The sequence below is a fragment of the Salvelinus namaycush genome, chromosome 3, assembly GCF_016432855.1.
Source record: "Salvelinus namaycush isolate Seneca chromosome 3, SaNama_1.0, whole genome shotgun sequence".
Taxonomy (NCBI): Eukaryota; Metazoa; Chordata; class Actinopteri; order Salmoniformes; family Salmonidae; genus Salvelinus; species Salvelinus namaycush.
In genome coordinates, this window is record NC_052309.1 from 58893832 (window position 1) to 58909004 (window position 15173).

Here is a 15173-nt window from a genome sequence, read left to right on the forward strand (position 1 = left end):
CCCGGAGTGAACATAATTGTACACTCGCAAAGCCGACTAAAAACGAGGGCTGAGGGGCTTACGTTGCAAACGTCCCTTGCTTGGCTAATCATTTGGACCACCCACCAAGATGGCGACGGGGATTCCCGTAAGGGTATAAGGCAAGGGTAAGTGGACGAGGGTGTGACTTTTAAGTGTTTGGACTGTATGTTGAGTTTGAAACGCAGCCTTGATGTTCTTCTTTATCAAGAGCTACTGTGGCGCTCTTCCAACCACCACCCTCCTCCGCCTCTGGAGCTAACGCTCTCTGCCAGTCCTCAGACCCTCCTATCCGCAAGTTACTACGACAGCTTTGCTCCGAGTGGAAACGCTAACCGGATGCTTCAGATTTATACATCCGCTAAACATCATTGTTCTTTGTTACGAATATCCTAGCTATTTCGCTTCCGCAAGTCCGGTCGTTGTTTTGATCAGCTGACTGCAGCATTCTCACATGATTCCATCCGTCTACGGTTGTTGGAATTCTCACTGACTGCGACTTGACTGTCTTCTATGGGGCAAGTATTCGATTTATTCAAAAGAAAGATGAGCTATCTTATTCGTTTACAGCTGAGATCAGACCAACGTTTTCATGTAAGACATTGATGTACGTTTACATGCATATTAATAACTCTATATTAAACTGCTTACGCCGACTATGGAAATGGTCATGTACAAACTTTACTATGCTTATCTTAATCGGTGTAAGGTAAAAATTGAAATAAGCGTACGCCGAAATCTTTCGAATTATTCGAACATGTAAACAACTTAATCGGCGTTCCAGCGGTATATTTGTTCTGCGCGCGCAGAACAAAGACCCCTCTTATGCGCGTGTGTTCGGAAAAACTGTTAACTATATTTATATGATGCATGAAAGTATGCATCATATAAATATAGTTAACAAAACTATTAATGCAACTATTTCAAGATTTTACTGCCTTACAGTACATATTGGGAAATCAGTCAATTGAAATAAATTCATTAGGCCCTAATCCATGGATTTCACATGACTTGGGAGCCAGGCCCAGCCAATCAGAATTCGTTTTCGGTTTCCCCACAAAATGGCTTTATTACAGACGGAAATACTCCGTTTCATCAGCTGTCTGGGTAGCTGGTCGCTGATGATCCCGCAGGTGAAGAAACCGGATGTGGAGGTCCTGTGTGGTTACACATGGTCTGTGGTTTTTAGTCCAGTTGGACGTAATGCCAAATTCTCTAAAATGACTTTGGAGGCAGCTTATGGTAGAGAATTGAACATTCAACAGCTCTGGTTGACATTCCTGCAGTCAGCATGCCAATTGCACGCACCCTCAACTTGAGACATGTGGCATTGTGTTGTGTGACAAAACTGCACATTTTAGTGGCCTTTTATTGTCCCCAGCACAAGGTATACCTGTGTAATGATCATGCTGTTTAATGAGCTTCTTGATATGCCACACCTGTCAGGATTGTCTTGGCAAAGGAGAAATGCTCACTAACAGGGATGCCCCAAAAAATTGCACAAAATTTGAGAGAAATAAGCTTTTTGTGCGTATGGAAAATTTCAGTGATCTTTTCCTTCAGCTCATGAAACATGGGACCAACACTTTACATTTTTTATTTTTGGTCAGTATAGTTTTACACTTAAGATATGACTGCCGTTGTGCTGTTGAATTTCTGAATTTTGTCTTTTGTATTATAAATTCTATACATTCGTTCATACTGGATTAAGCATACATTTTCTTTAACTTTAATTTAGTTAGTTATGCTCCAGCTTTCCCTCCACCTTGTGCCAACATCAGTTATTTTTATTAAGTCTTGGTTCCAATCGTTTATATTTTTTTTCTAAGGGATTGTCAGTTGGATATGCTCTCTGCAAGGTTTTGTATATCTTCTCTGTCATATGAACATCATTTTCTGACTCAAATAAGATTCCCTTAAGGTTGCTCTGATGTCCAAAAGATTTCAAATACACATTTTGTGATATGTAACATTTAAGTTGCATGTATTTGAAACTATGCTCTCTGCAAGGTAAGTCCAACATTGCTTTTATTCTGTCATGGAAATACATTTATTTCCTGTTATCATGTAATTTACGGTATCTTTGCCTTCCTACACACTGTTATTCATTAATTGACTAACATCACTGTATTCAAATGGCTTTAGTGTTAGATTCTTATCAGATCTGTTCTAGGGTGAAATAAAATGCAATGACACCATGGGGGTCAAAGTCCAATGTTGCACCTTCAGCATTGTACAATGTTGTTATAGGAAGGTTCTTACTTTGGTGTGTCTGTTTATGGTGGTGGGTTGGTATACTGATTATCCCAGATGTGATATGTAACCTGAAAAATAAAGACGGAACAGTTGGCTATTCAAGGTTTTACAGGTTGGTACTGTAATAGTGTACTGTAATAGTGTAACCCTCAAAGGCTTTCTTTGATAACTTGTCTGTACTGTTCTTTGGCTGTTATTTATAGAGAGAGTCTGCTTGAAGTGACTACACTTCAGGAGAGGTGTCATAGAGGTGACATAGCGTCTTGTGGAAGATGCCTACCAATAAGTCTGTGTCGAAAGCGCCGATCACCCAGTTCGTCAACTGCAGGATACTAAGAGATCACAAGCTGCAGAGGTACACACAAATGAACACACAAGCACGTGGATATGAACATACATACACACTCCGTTACACATGTAAAATAAATACCGTTACATGTAAAACAAGCGTTGTTACGATGTGTGTTACTGTGTGTGTGTGACGGTTTGTGTATTGTTCCTGTCTTTCCTCCAGAGAGGATCTGTGGGTGCGGGAAGGGAGGATCCTAGACCCAGAGAAGTTGTTCTTTGATGAGGAAGGCTATGCAGATCAACGTGTTGACTGTGAAGGCCTCATCATCGCTCCTGGGTTCATTGACGTTCAGATCAATGGTTAGTGTTTTTTTTTGGGGGGGGGGGGGGGTCAATTCACTCCAGGGACTGTCCCCAATTCAATTGCAGGTATGGGCTTCTTAAAGCTTTATTGGAGGAGTGTTCCTTGCTAAAACTAACAGAGCCTGCAAACTGTTTCTCTCACCAGAACAAGGAAGCCATTGGATACAGGATTTTCCAAAATCAATCAATGATCCATTGTTTTACACCCACAGGAGGATATGGCATCGACTTCTCGCAAGCAACCAGTAATGTCAGAGGAGGTGTGGCCCTAGTAGCCAAGAAAATCTTGGAGCATGGTGTGACCTCTTTTTTACCCACCCTAGTCACCTCCCCTCCAAACATCTACCACAAGGTAGGCACCTCTACACCTGTCCTCTCAACAACATGTCCCGTTTCTCACCATTGTCTCACATACACTTTATGACCAAAAGTATGTGGACACCTGCTCGTCGAACATCTCATTCCAAAATCATGGGCGTATGGAGTTGGTCCCCCCCTTTGCTGATATAACAGCCTCCACTATTCTGGGAAGGCTTTCCACTATTCTGGGAAGGCTTTCCACTAGATTTTGGAACATGGCTGCGGAGACTTACTTCCATTCAGTCACAAGAGCATTAGTGAGGCGGGGCACTGATATTGGGCGATTAGGCCTGGCTCGCAGTTGGCATTCCAATTCATCCCAAAGGTGTTCGTTGGGGTTGAGGTCAGGGCTCTGTGCAGGCCAGTCAAGTTCTTCCACACCGATCTCAACAAACCATTTCTGTATGGACCTTGCGTTATGCATGGGGGCATTGTCATGCTGAAACAGGAAAGAGCCTTCCCCAAATTGTTGCCACAAAGTTGGAAGCACAGAATTGTCTACAGAGGGTAGTGTGTATGGCCCAGTGCATCACTGGGCCTAAGCTTCCTGCCATCCAAGACCTCTATACCAGGTGTTGTCAGAGGAAGGCCCTAAAAATTGTCAGACTCCAGCCACCCTAGTCATAGACCTTTCTCTCTGCTACCGCATGGCAAGCAGTGCCAAGTCTAGGTCCAAGAGGCTTCTAAACAGCTTCTACCCCCAAGCCATAAGACTCCTGAACATCTAATTAAATGGCTACCCAGACTATTTGCATTGTCCTCCCGCCATTTTACACTGCTGCTACTGTCTGTTATTATCTATGCATAGTCACTTTAATAACTACCTACATGTACATATTACCTCACTGTAGTGATTGTTGCAACTGAGGACAGACGATTTTTACGCGTTTCAGCACTCGGCGGTCCTGTTCTGTGAGCTTTTGTGGCCTACTGTTTTGCAGCTGAGCCTTTGTTGCTCCTAGATGTTTCCACTTCACAATAACAGCACTTACAGTTGACCAGGGCAGCTCTAGCAGGGTAGAAATTTGACGAACTGTCTTGTTGGAAAGGTGGTATCCTATGACGGTGCCACGTTGAAAGTCACTGAGCTCTTTAGTAGAAAGTCACTGAGCTCTTTAGTAGAAAGTCACTGAGCTCTTTAGTAAGGCCATTCTACTGCTAATGTTTGTCTATAGAGATTGCATGGCTGTGTGCTTGATTGTATACGCCTGTCATCAACGTATGTGGCTGAAGTAGCCTAATCCACTAATAAGAAGGGGTGTCCACATACTTTTGTATATATAGTGTATGTCATTTGTGACTCCCATTCAAATGTGTTTCAAATAGTGTTGGTTTTCTTTCAAATACTTGAGCTGTGGTGGATTGATCTTGTCTGGTGCAATGTGAATTGTTAGATACTACTGCACTGTTGGAGCTAGGAACACAAGCATTTCGCTACACCCACAATAACATCTGCTTAATATGTGTATGTGACCAATAAAATGTGATTTGATTTGGATCCAAATAGTCTCAAATATGCAAACCACACCCACCTGGCCTGGCACTCCAGGCATGCCCGATCAAATTCTTATGTATTGCTTATGAATGCAATATTTATGCATGTGTTATGAAATCCTTATGCACGTACCTTTTCAAGTAAAATACCTGTTTTCTAGGTCTTGGCTGAGGTTAAAGTTCATAGTGGAGGAGTGGAGGGAGCTGGAGTTCTGGGTAAGGATGCAGTCGGGAAGGATGTAGACACATCTTCATATGTCTGAGTGGTCCTTATATCTGGACATGTTTTCCAATACTGTATTCCATATAACTGTATGGTGATGGAGGAAATGTTATAAAACAGTGTGATATGCTTGAAATATGTTGTGTCTATTTTACTCCATTACACATTCTGTCAACATTTCATATTTCTGCCCTTTCTGTCCATTTCGCCGTCTCTACCCCCCCCCCCCCCCCTCTCTCTCTCTCTCAAGGCTGTCATCTAGAAGGTCCATTCATCAGTTTAGAGAAGAAGGGAGCCCATCCGGAGCAGTACCTGCGCTCCTTCCAGTCGGGCGGCATGTTGGACCTGATTGAGACCTACGGGACCCTGGATAACGTTGCCATGGTGACGTTGGCCCCCGAGCTACCCAACAGTGAGACGGTGATTAGAGAGCTGGCTCAGAGGGGCATCACTGTTTCTCTAGGTAGGTGTATTAAACTGGGAATAGGATACTCTTTATGTAGGCCTATGACATCTGCTTATGCATGATTTAATTGTGAAGCATCTATGTAGGCCTTATGCATGTTTTATGAATCATCTATGTCATATGGTCAGAGATGGCTCAGAGGTACATCACTGTGTCTCTAGGTAGGTGTAGTATTCTGGGAATGGGAATAAAATATAATTTACATGTATGACTTAGATACTACTCTTTATGTGCATGCTGGGAATGACATAGCCTTTACACTGTATGTATTACATCTGCTCAAATGTTTTATTAAGCATCTATATAGGCCTTATAAAGGGTTTATGAAGACTTATTTTGAACAACAGAAAACCAGGCTGTTGATAAAATCCAATAGACATCTCCTGTCTGTAAGCAGGAGGTTGCCACACTGTGTAGGATGATGTGATATCACTAAGTGTACCTGTCAACCTATTCCATGTGTAGGACACTCTGTAGCCAACCTGTCCCAAGCTGAGGAGGCTGTGCAGAACGGTGCTTCATTCATCACACATCTCTTCAATGCTATGCTGCCTGTGAGTAATATAACACAGCATCATATTATATTATGTTTTCCATTTAGCACAGTGAGCACATACAGTTGAAGTTTACATACACCTTAGCCAAATACATCAATTTTTCACAATCCCTGACATTTAATCCTAGTAAAAATTCCCTGTCTTAGGTCAGTTAGGATCACTTCATTTTAAGAATGTGAAATGTCAGAATAATAGTAGAGAGAATTATTAATTTCAGTTTTTATTTATTTCATTACATTCCCATTGGGTCAGAACATACACTCCATTAGTATTTGGTAGCATTGCCTTTAAATTGTTTAAATTGGGTCAAACGTTTCAGGTAACCTTCCACAAGCTTCCCACAGTAAGTTGGGTGAATTTTGGCCCATTCCTCCTGAAGGAGCTGGTGTAAGTGAGTCAGGTTTGTAGGCCTCCTTGCTCTCACACGCTTTTTCAGTTCTTCCCACAAAGTTCCTATAGGATTGAGGTCAAGGCTTTGTGATGGCCACTCCAATACTTTGACTTTGTTGTCCTTAAGCCATTTTGCCACAACTTTGGAAGTATGCTTGGGGTCATTGTCCATTTGGAAGACCCATTTGCGACCAAGCTTTAACTTCCTGACTGATTTCTTGAGATGTTGCTTCAAGATATCCACATAATTTTCCATCCTCATGATGCCATTTATTTAGTGAAGTGCACCAGTCCCTCCTGCAGCAAAGCACCTCCACAACATGATGCTGCCACCCCCGTGCTTCACGGTTGGAATGGTGTTCTTCGGCTTGCAAGCCTCCCCCTTTTTCCTCCAAACATAACGATGGTCATTATGGCTAAACAGTTCTATTTTTGTTTCATCAGACCAGAGGACATTTCTCCAAAACGTACGATCTTTGTCCCCATGTGCAGTTGCAAACCGTAGTCTGGCGGTTTTGGAGCAGTGGCTTCTTCCTTGCTGAGCAGCCTTTCAGGTTATGTCGATATAAGACTAATTTGTCTGAGGATATAGATACTTTTGTACCTGTTTCCTCCAGCACCTTAACATGGTCCTTTGCTGTTGTTCTGCACTTTTCGCACCAAAGTACGTTTATCTCTAGGAGACAGAACGCGTCTCCTTCCTGAGCGGTATGACGGCTGCGTGGTCCCTTGGTGTTTATACTTGCATACTATTGTTTGTACATATGAATGTGTTACCTTCAGGCGTTTGGAAATTGCTCCCAAGGATGAACCAGACTTGTGGAGGCCTACACAGGTCTTTTCTTTGGCTTTTCCCATGATGTCATGCAAAGAGGCACTGAGTTTGAAGGTAGGCCTTGAAATACATCCACAAGTACACCTTCAATTGACTCAAATGATGTCAATTAGCCTATCAGAACCTTCTAAAGCCATGACATCATTTTCTGGAATTTTCCAAGCTGTTTAAAGGCGCAGTAAACTTAGTGTATGTAAACTTCTGACCCACTGGAATTGTGATACAGTGAAATTATCTGTCTGTAAACAATTGTTGGAAAAATTACTTATGTCATGCGCAAAGTAGGTGTCCTAACCGACTTGCCAAAACTAGAAATTTGTGGATTGGTTGAAAAACGAGTTTTAATGACTCCAACCTAAGTGTATGTAAACTTCCGACTTCAACTGTACATTTTTAGTATGTCCTGTATATGTTAGTTTTCGTATTTGAGTGTAGTACAATCATCTGTTTCTCCCTCCAGTAACATCGCTGACTGACGTTTTACTGGACAACCCTTATAGGAGAATCTTGCTTTTTTTTACCACCAAAGACACTTCTTGTGCGATTTCACTTTCAACTTTATCTGCAACGTTATAATCCATTTTTTTGCAACTTGAACGATACATCTCCATCCATTCTAGCAGCAGGCTACACGGAGTATGGAACAGCTGGATAGGGGAAACGGCTGGAGACATACAAAATGTAATGTAACGTTGCTTATAAAATTTGGAATGACACAATTTCATGTGTACAACATCTAAAGACCTGCATCACTACACTGATAGTGTTTCTGTTTCTCAAACCATACAGTATAAATAGGAGAGAAGTGTAAATGGGGTCAATGATTAACCTGTCCACCTCTGGGTGTGGTCAGCCAAATCACAGACATACTGTCTACTCTATACTGTTGGACACATGCTTCAGATGCCTTGCCAAGTCTATTCAACTACAGTTTCACAATGCTACTGTAATAACGTAATGAAAGATGATGGATGTCTCTCTCTGTTGCCATGGTGACCGTGGTGGGTTAGTTCCACCATCGAGACCCGGGCATCGTGGGTCTCCTCACCAGCGACCAGGTTCCCCAGGACCGGACGGTCTTCTACGGAATGATTGCCGATGGCATCCACACCAACTCTGCCGCCCTGCGTATTGCCCACAGAGCACACCCTACAGGTCTGTATAAGAACTACACGCACATCTTCTGTGTGTGTGTGCTCTGATGTGTCTCTCTGTGTGTGTGTGGGGTTGTGTTGGAGTGTTTATTGGAGTCTTCTGTTGTAATGCTGTGGGTTTCAGTCTTGAAACCAGCAATTGTTCAAGCAATGTCAGGTATAATATGCATACTAATCGCAAGAAATCTATGGCAATGCTTGTGTTGGCTTAATGTGTTTGTCCTACAGGTCTAGTGTTGGTGACTGATGCCATCACAGCGATGGGTCTACCTCCGGGCCGCCACACCTTGGGTCAGCAAGTCATTGAGATCCAGGGGCTCCATGCTTATGTAGCAGGTCAGAATCTCTTTTGTAAGGTGTCAACATAACTTTCCCCCAAAGCTGTCTCTAAAACTGTCTTTACTCATAGGCACCAAGACGCTCAGTGGCAGTATAGCCACAATGGACATGTGTGTCAGGCACTTCAAACAGGCTTCAGGTGAGTGTGTGTGTGTGTTCGCCCTTTTACTGTCTTACAAAAGTTATTCAGTCCTTCTAAATATGTGGTTACTTACTACATGTGTGTCTGTGTGCACACGTGTGTGTGCAGGGCCGGACTACCACATTTGGGTCCCTAGGTCATCGACCTCCAGGGGGCCCCCATCCCCTTTTAGGAAAATAACTTCCTAAATTTTAACACACAACATTTTTTGTTGCACTTTTATAATGCTATTGTAGCAGTTTTAAAGCTGATGTCCTGCTATTCTAAACATTTTAACATGATGCTGAGAGAGAATTTTGCCATGTATGCAGGGCATGTGCTCCAGGGCCCCCGGCCTCCAGCGGGCCCCCAAACCCCCAAAGATAAAAATGAATAACATTTGGTTGGGGGTTCCCTGAAGGTTGGGAGCCCCGGAGCACGTGCCCTGCATTCCCATTCGGTAATCTGGCCCTGTGTGTGTTTGTGATGACAGGCTGCAGTGTGGAGCAAGCCCTGGAGGCAGCGTCGCTACACCCGGCCCAGCTCCTGGGCATCAGCCATTGTAAAGGCACCCTGGACTATGGGGCAGACGCAGGTGATACACACACACACACACACACACACACACACACACACACACAAGTAAGCGATTGTAAAGGTCCCCTGGACTAGGGGCAGATGCAGGTGAGAAAGTAAACAGCAGAGGGCGGTCTCGCTCTGTCTACTCCAGGGGTGTCAAACTCAATTCCTGGAGGGCTGAATGTCTACAGGTTCTCTCCCTCTTGTACTTAATTGATTAAGGTCATTGATTAGTTAGGATTAGTCTCCTCAACTGGTTGTGTAGGTCAGGGGTTTTCAAACCTCTCTTTGGGGACCCCCAGCTGTTCCATGTTTTTTAACTATTCCACAAATGTGAGAAAATTGAATTGTCTGTGGGTCCCGAAGAGATGTTTGAAAACAACTGGTCTAGGTCTTGTGTGTGGTGGAGGAAGAAGCACTAAATAGTAAAACGTGTCCCCCTCTCTCCTCCGTTAGATCTCGTTCTGCTGGATGATGCTCTCAATGTCAGAGCCACCTACATCGCAGGCCAGGAAGTGTGGAGGAAATGACCTCAAAATAATCAGTCCCCCACCACTGCCCCACCCACGTGGACCAAATGGGCATGCCCCAAATGGCATCCTATTCCCTAAAGAAGTGCACTATGTAGGGAATAGGGTGCTATTTGAGCTGCACACTGGTAAAATGGAGCCACTTGTAAAATGCTACAGTATAGAATGCAATAGTTTTGTGCTACATTTTTATTGACATTTTGCATTAAGACACCTAAACACAACATATACTGCAGTGAGATTATTTTAATAATCTGTTGTTTGATACATGGGAACATAGCACTGGGGTAACGCAGTTTCTCTGGACCCCCGCAAGGTTGGATCCCTCCCCCCTCCCTAAAACAAAATCTTAAGTGTCAGCCAGACAGCCACTCATAAAGTATAGACTACCGATTGTTGTCCATTGTGCTGAAATTGTGACATATCTATGCAGCTGCATGCATATCGAATCGATGATAGGATTTCTGTGGTGGAAGGGCATGTAAAGCTTTGCATTAGCTAATGGATCAGTGTTTATTGGTAGGCCTATTTGGTTATAATTTTCTCATGTTAAACCTAACATTTCACAAAGCTATACACGGTGTCGCAATGCTGACATTTTTGGACTGCTGGCTGATGGCAATAATGTAATTACTTAAGTAATTAAAGTTGTAAATTCAGACATTGCAGAGTGTAAAATGTATTTGCGATGCAACAGCATACTAATCAGCTACCAATTGATTTTTTTGAATATATTGTACATCTGTCCAGTATAGGCTACCGGAACCTGCATGACATGAGCTGTTCTCGATCTCTCCCAGCTTGGATAGAAAGTTGTTATGCATAAAACCAGTCTATTAAAGGGATAATCCACCCCAATAAATAAAATCATAAAACTCCTGTCAATTTGGTGAAAGCCTATGTTCTATTAGTGGGTAAAATTCAAATTTTCCATGATTTAACTTCTAAGTGGTCGGCCTGTGAAAATCAGGAAATTGTGTAGGAACGTGACATAGCTATATAATTAGATGCCTTTTTGGCTGTGAGCTCACAATTGCTTGTTAGACACTGGGATTGTTTATGCTTTATTCAAGTCTGACCATCACTCAAGTACAAACACAGGGTTAAATGCCCCACGCTCCCAAACCCTAAACAAGGTACAACGTTTAAGCATGATTTTACTTCCTTTATAGAATTAATTAAATATCTGCTGTATCTGATATAATAGACTCATTTATCACACAACTGTAACTGTTTTCTTTTCACCAGTTGTCCGTTTGGTGAAAATCCCTGATCCCTGATGTTGCTACTCTGCTCCGCTATGCTCTGGGCCTAAGAGTGACTAATAGTGATGCAATAGTCCGCTCAAACTTGTCTCACATTTTGATTCTCTAGATCAGGTATTCTCAAACTGGAGTACGCACAATGCCGTTGGGGGTACGCCAAATAAAAATGAGTTTCTTCAAATTTTCAAACGGTACATTTATATTTTCCAACATGTGGGTGAGTTTTTTTTCTCTCGCCTAAGTAGCCTCGTTTCACTGCCAAAAATAAAATTAAACCATCTAATGTTCAGCAGAACAACACAATATTGATTACAGGTAGCCTAGTCAAATAATTAACATCAATCACATTAACCGCTACTCTCTCGCTGGAAACCTTCCCTCTTGCGCAGACATTTAGAAACGAAACATGACAATTTGAAAAATAAGCCACGGAAGTTTTTTGAGCGAGGAAAAAAACAACTTTCGAGTAATATGTGTAAAAGCAACAGATACCATTAATAAGAAGAAAAACTATACAGACAATGCCTTCATCAAACAACACTGTTTCACAACGCATCATTGACATGGCAGGAGATGTTTTGAAACAATTACTGCTTCACATACAAGCCGGTGAATTATATGCATTACAGCTGGATGAGTCAATAGACGTGGCGGGCCTGGCACAGCTCCTGGTATCTGTTATGTTTATGGGGTGTCAATTAAGGAAGACATCCTCTTCTGGAAACCAGGACAACATAAGAGGATATTTTAAAAGTACTGGACAGCTTTGTGACCTCAAATGGACTTTGGTGGTCAAGATGTGTTGGTATCTGTGGTGCAAAAGCCATGACAGGGTGACATAGTGGAGTGGTAGGTGTATGCAAGCAGTTGCTCCCGATGCCACTTGGGTACACTGCAGCTTCCATCGAGAGGCTCTTGCTGCCAAGGGAATGCCTGACAGCTTGAAAGATGTTTTGGACACACCAGTGAAAATGGTTAACTTTGTTAAAGCAAGACCCCTGAGCTCTTGTGTATTTTCTGCATTATGCAACGATATGGGCAGTGACCATGTAATGCTTTTACAACATACAGAAGTGCGCTGGTTATCAAGGGGCAAAGTATTGACACGTTTTTTTAAATTGAGAGACGAGCTTAAAGTTTTCTTTACTGACCATAATTTTCACTTGTCTGACTGCTTGCATGATGACAAGTTTCTCACACGACTGGCCTATCTGGGTGATGTTTTTTCTCGCCTGAATGATTTGAATCAAGGATTACAGGGACTCTCCGCAACTATATTCAATGTGCGGGACAAAATTGAGGCGGCAAGTTGGAGCTCTTCTCTGTCTGCATTAACAAGGACAACACACAGGTCTTTCCATCATTGTATGATTGTTTTGTGTGCAAATGAACTCAAGCTTACAGACAATGTCAAATGTGATATAGCGAAGCACCTGAGTGAGCTGGGTGTGCAATTATGCAGGCCGTGGCTTGGGTGGTTGATGTCCTTGGTGATCTTTTTGGCCTTCCTGTGACATCGGGTGCTGTAGGTGTCCCTGGTGATGCGATGGGCAGACCGCACCATCCTCCTGAGAGCCCTGCAGTTGCAGGCGGTGCAGTTGCCGTACCAGGCGGTGATCCAGCCCGACAGGATGCTCTCAATTGTGCATCTGTAAAAGTTTGAGAGGGTTTTAGGGGCTACATGAGTCAAATGTAATGGAGTCTGTTGCCCATGTTGTGGATGGTTGCTGTTCATACAAGGATTTACATTTTTGCAATCTTTTGAGCATGGATTATATTATTTTTGCATTTCAGCTTCTGGGTTATTCCTTTTCATGGTTTTGAGTGCGAGTACTTTTTTAACTCTACAGTCTCACCAACAGCACACATCCATAAACATTATTGTGTAAGAGGAAGCTGGTTTGATGTTGATGATGTGTTTTCCTGTGTGCCAAATACACTAGATGTTGTTTGTAATTGTATTTATTAAGGAGCCCCATTAGCTGCTGCCTAGGCAACTCTTCCTGGGGTACAGCAACATTAAGCCATTTATATACAATATTACGTTACATTTCATAACACTTTTCACAACACATTAAGTGTGTGGCCTCAGATACAAAATCCATGAGTACGTGTGTGTGTATGCGTTGTGGTGCTCATTTTGGAAGTGGGCTCTCAGGAATCTCACTTGTGTTAATGCTTCTGGCCATGCCACACCCACACATGCCACACCCACATCTAGATGAATGAGGAAATAGGTTGTGCCTCATGAAGACAAAACAATATATATATTGTTATACAGTTGAAGTCGGAAGTTTACATACACCTTAGCCAAATACATTTAAACTCAGTTTTTCACAGTTCCTGACATTTAATCCAAGTAAAAATTCTCTGTCTTAGGTCAGTTAGGATCATCACCACTTTATTTTAAGAATGTGAAATGTCAGAATAATAGTAGAGAAAATGATTTATTTCAGCTTTTATTTCTTTCATCACATTCCCAGTGGGTCAGAAGTTTACATACACTCAATTAGTATTTGGTAGCATTGCCTTTTAAATTGTTTAACTTGGGTCAAACATTTCGGGTAGCCTTCCACAAGCTTCCCAGAATAAGTTGGGTGAATTTTGGACCATTCCTCCTGACCGAGTTGGTGTAACTGAGTCAGGTTTGTAGGCCTCCTTGCTCGCACATGCTTTTTCAGTTCTGCCCATTTTCTATAGGATTGAGGTCAGGGATTTGTGATGGCCACTCCAATACTCCAATAAAGAGCCTGGCTGATATCTTTTACGCCCTCTACCAAATGGTAGCTATAAATGCAGAGGATGCGCACAATGCAACAATATGAAGTGTGAATATTTCTGCCACCCACACACAGGAAAACGGTTCCAAATAAATGACATTATTACGTGTTCTACCACCCATGTTATTTACATTATTAAATGTCCATGTGGGCTCGGTTATGTTGGTAAAACCTCCCGCTCTCTCAAACAGAGAATTAGTGAACATAAAAGTTCAATCAGGAGAAACGACAGGGATTATCCAGTCGCAGTAAATTTTAATGACCTAAAGCATGACATTTCTACCTTTTAGATTTTGTGGCATAGAGAAAGTTAAGATATCAGACAGGAGAGGTGATATTAATAATACTCTGAGTAAAAGAGAATGTTTTGGGATTTTCACCCTCCAGACATTATTTCCTAACGGACTTAATGATGAAATGCCTATATGCTATGTTGTGAATTTGAACATGAATTATGTGCCTATTTAAGATTACTCTGATGTTTTTCGTACGATGTACCCAATGATTAATGAATACTTGCTATGTCCTCATTGTGGTTTTACAGACGTGTTTAATACGTCTTATTTATGCACTTTTGTAATATTTATGAAATGTATATTGTTATATTTGGTAGCACTTATTTGTTTTTCCTTTGCCTCCAACCCCTTTCGATGTGTGGAACGGATGTGGGTGGGGCTAGGTCTACATATAAGGGTGTTAATTTTTTTTAAATCACAAAAGCTCTGACGAAGGCCGTGAGTCCGATACGTAAGCTTATTAAATATCAGGGATACTATCAAGAGCAGTGTGCGGTTTCCTTTTTCCTTCATCTTGTTCAACTGTTGCTATGCACCTGCACCTGCAAAAAGATTGCTCAGATGTGCGAGTGCCTTTTGAATTTTGAGTCTGTAATCGAACCCACAAATGCTGATGCTCCAGATACTCAACCAGTTTAAAGAAGGCCAGTTTTATTGCTTCTTTAATCAGGCCACAGTTTTCAGCTGTGCTAACAGCTAAAACGAGGACATTTCTAACTTTTGAACGGTAGTGTAGGACCACCCACCCAAATCAAAGTGAAATCGACACAATCTTAACGTCATCATCATTATAATAATCCGTGATCATGGTATTGATTCCAAGAGACAAACACATGTGTTGGTTTAGGAAAAATCT

The 15173-nt window shown here is 42.1% G+C and overlaps 1 protein-coding gene across 1 annotated transcript; it reads left to right on the forward strand.

Annotated features, from left to right (window-relative positions):
• Positions 1 to 219: 219 nt before the first annotated feature.
• Positions 220 to 10861, forward strand: amdhd2 (amidohydrolase domain containing 2). The gene is made up of 12 exons (XM_038979920.1): positions 220 to 536; positions 2478 to 2629; positions 2789 to 2925; positions 3141 to 3280; positions 4944 to 4998; positions 5256 to 5468; positions 5937 to 6025; positions 8264 to 8408; positions 8636 to 8743; positions 8817 to 8885; positions 9361 to 9462; positions 9903 to 10861. Exons 2-12 carry the CDS (start codon positions 2547 to 2549, stop codon positions 9974 to 9976), a joined length of 1215 nt encoding a protein of 404 aa, XP_038835848.1. The 5' UTR covers positions 220 to 536; positions 2478 to 2546; the 3' UTR covers positions 9977 to 10861.
• The last annotated feature ends 4312 nt before the right edge of the window (positions 10862 to 15173 follow it).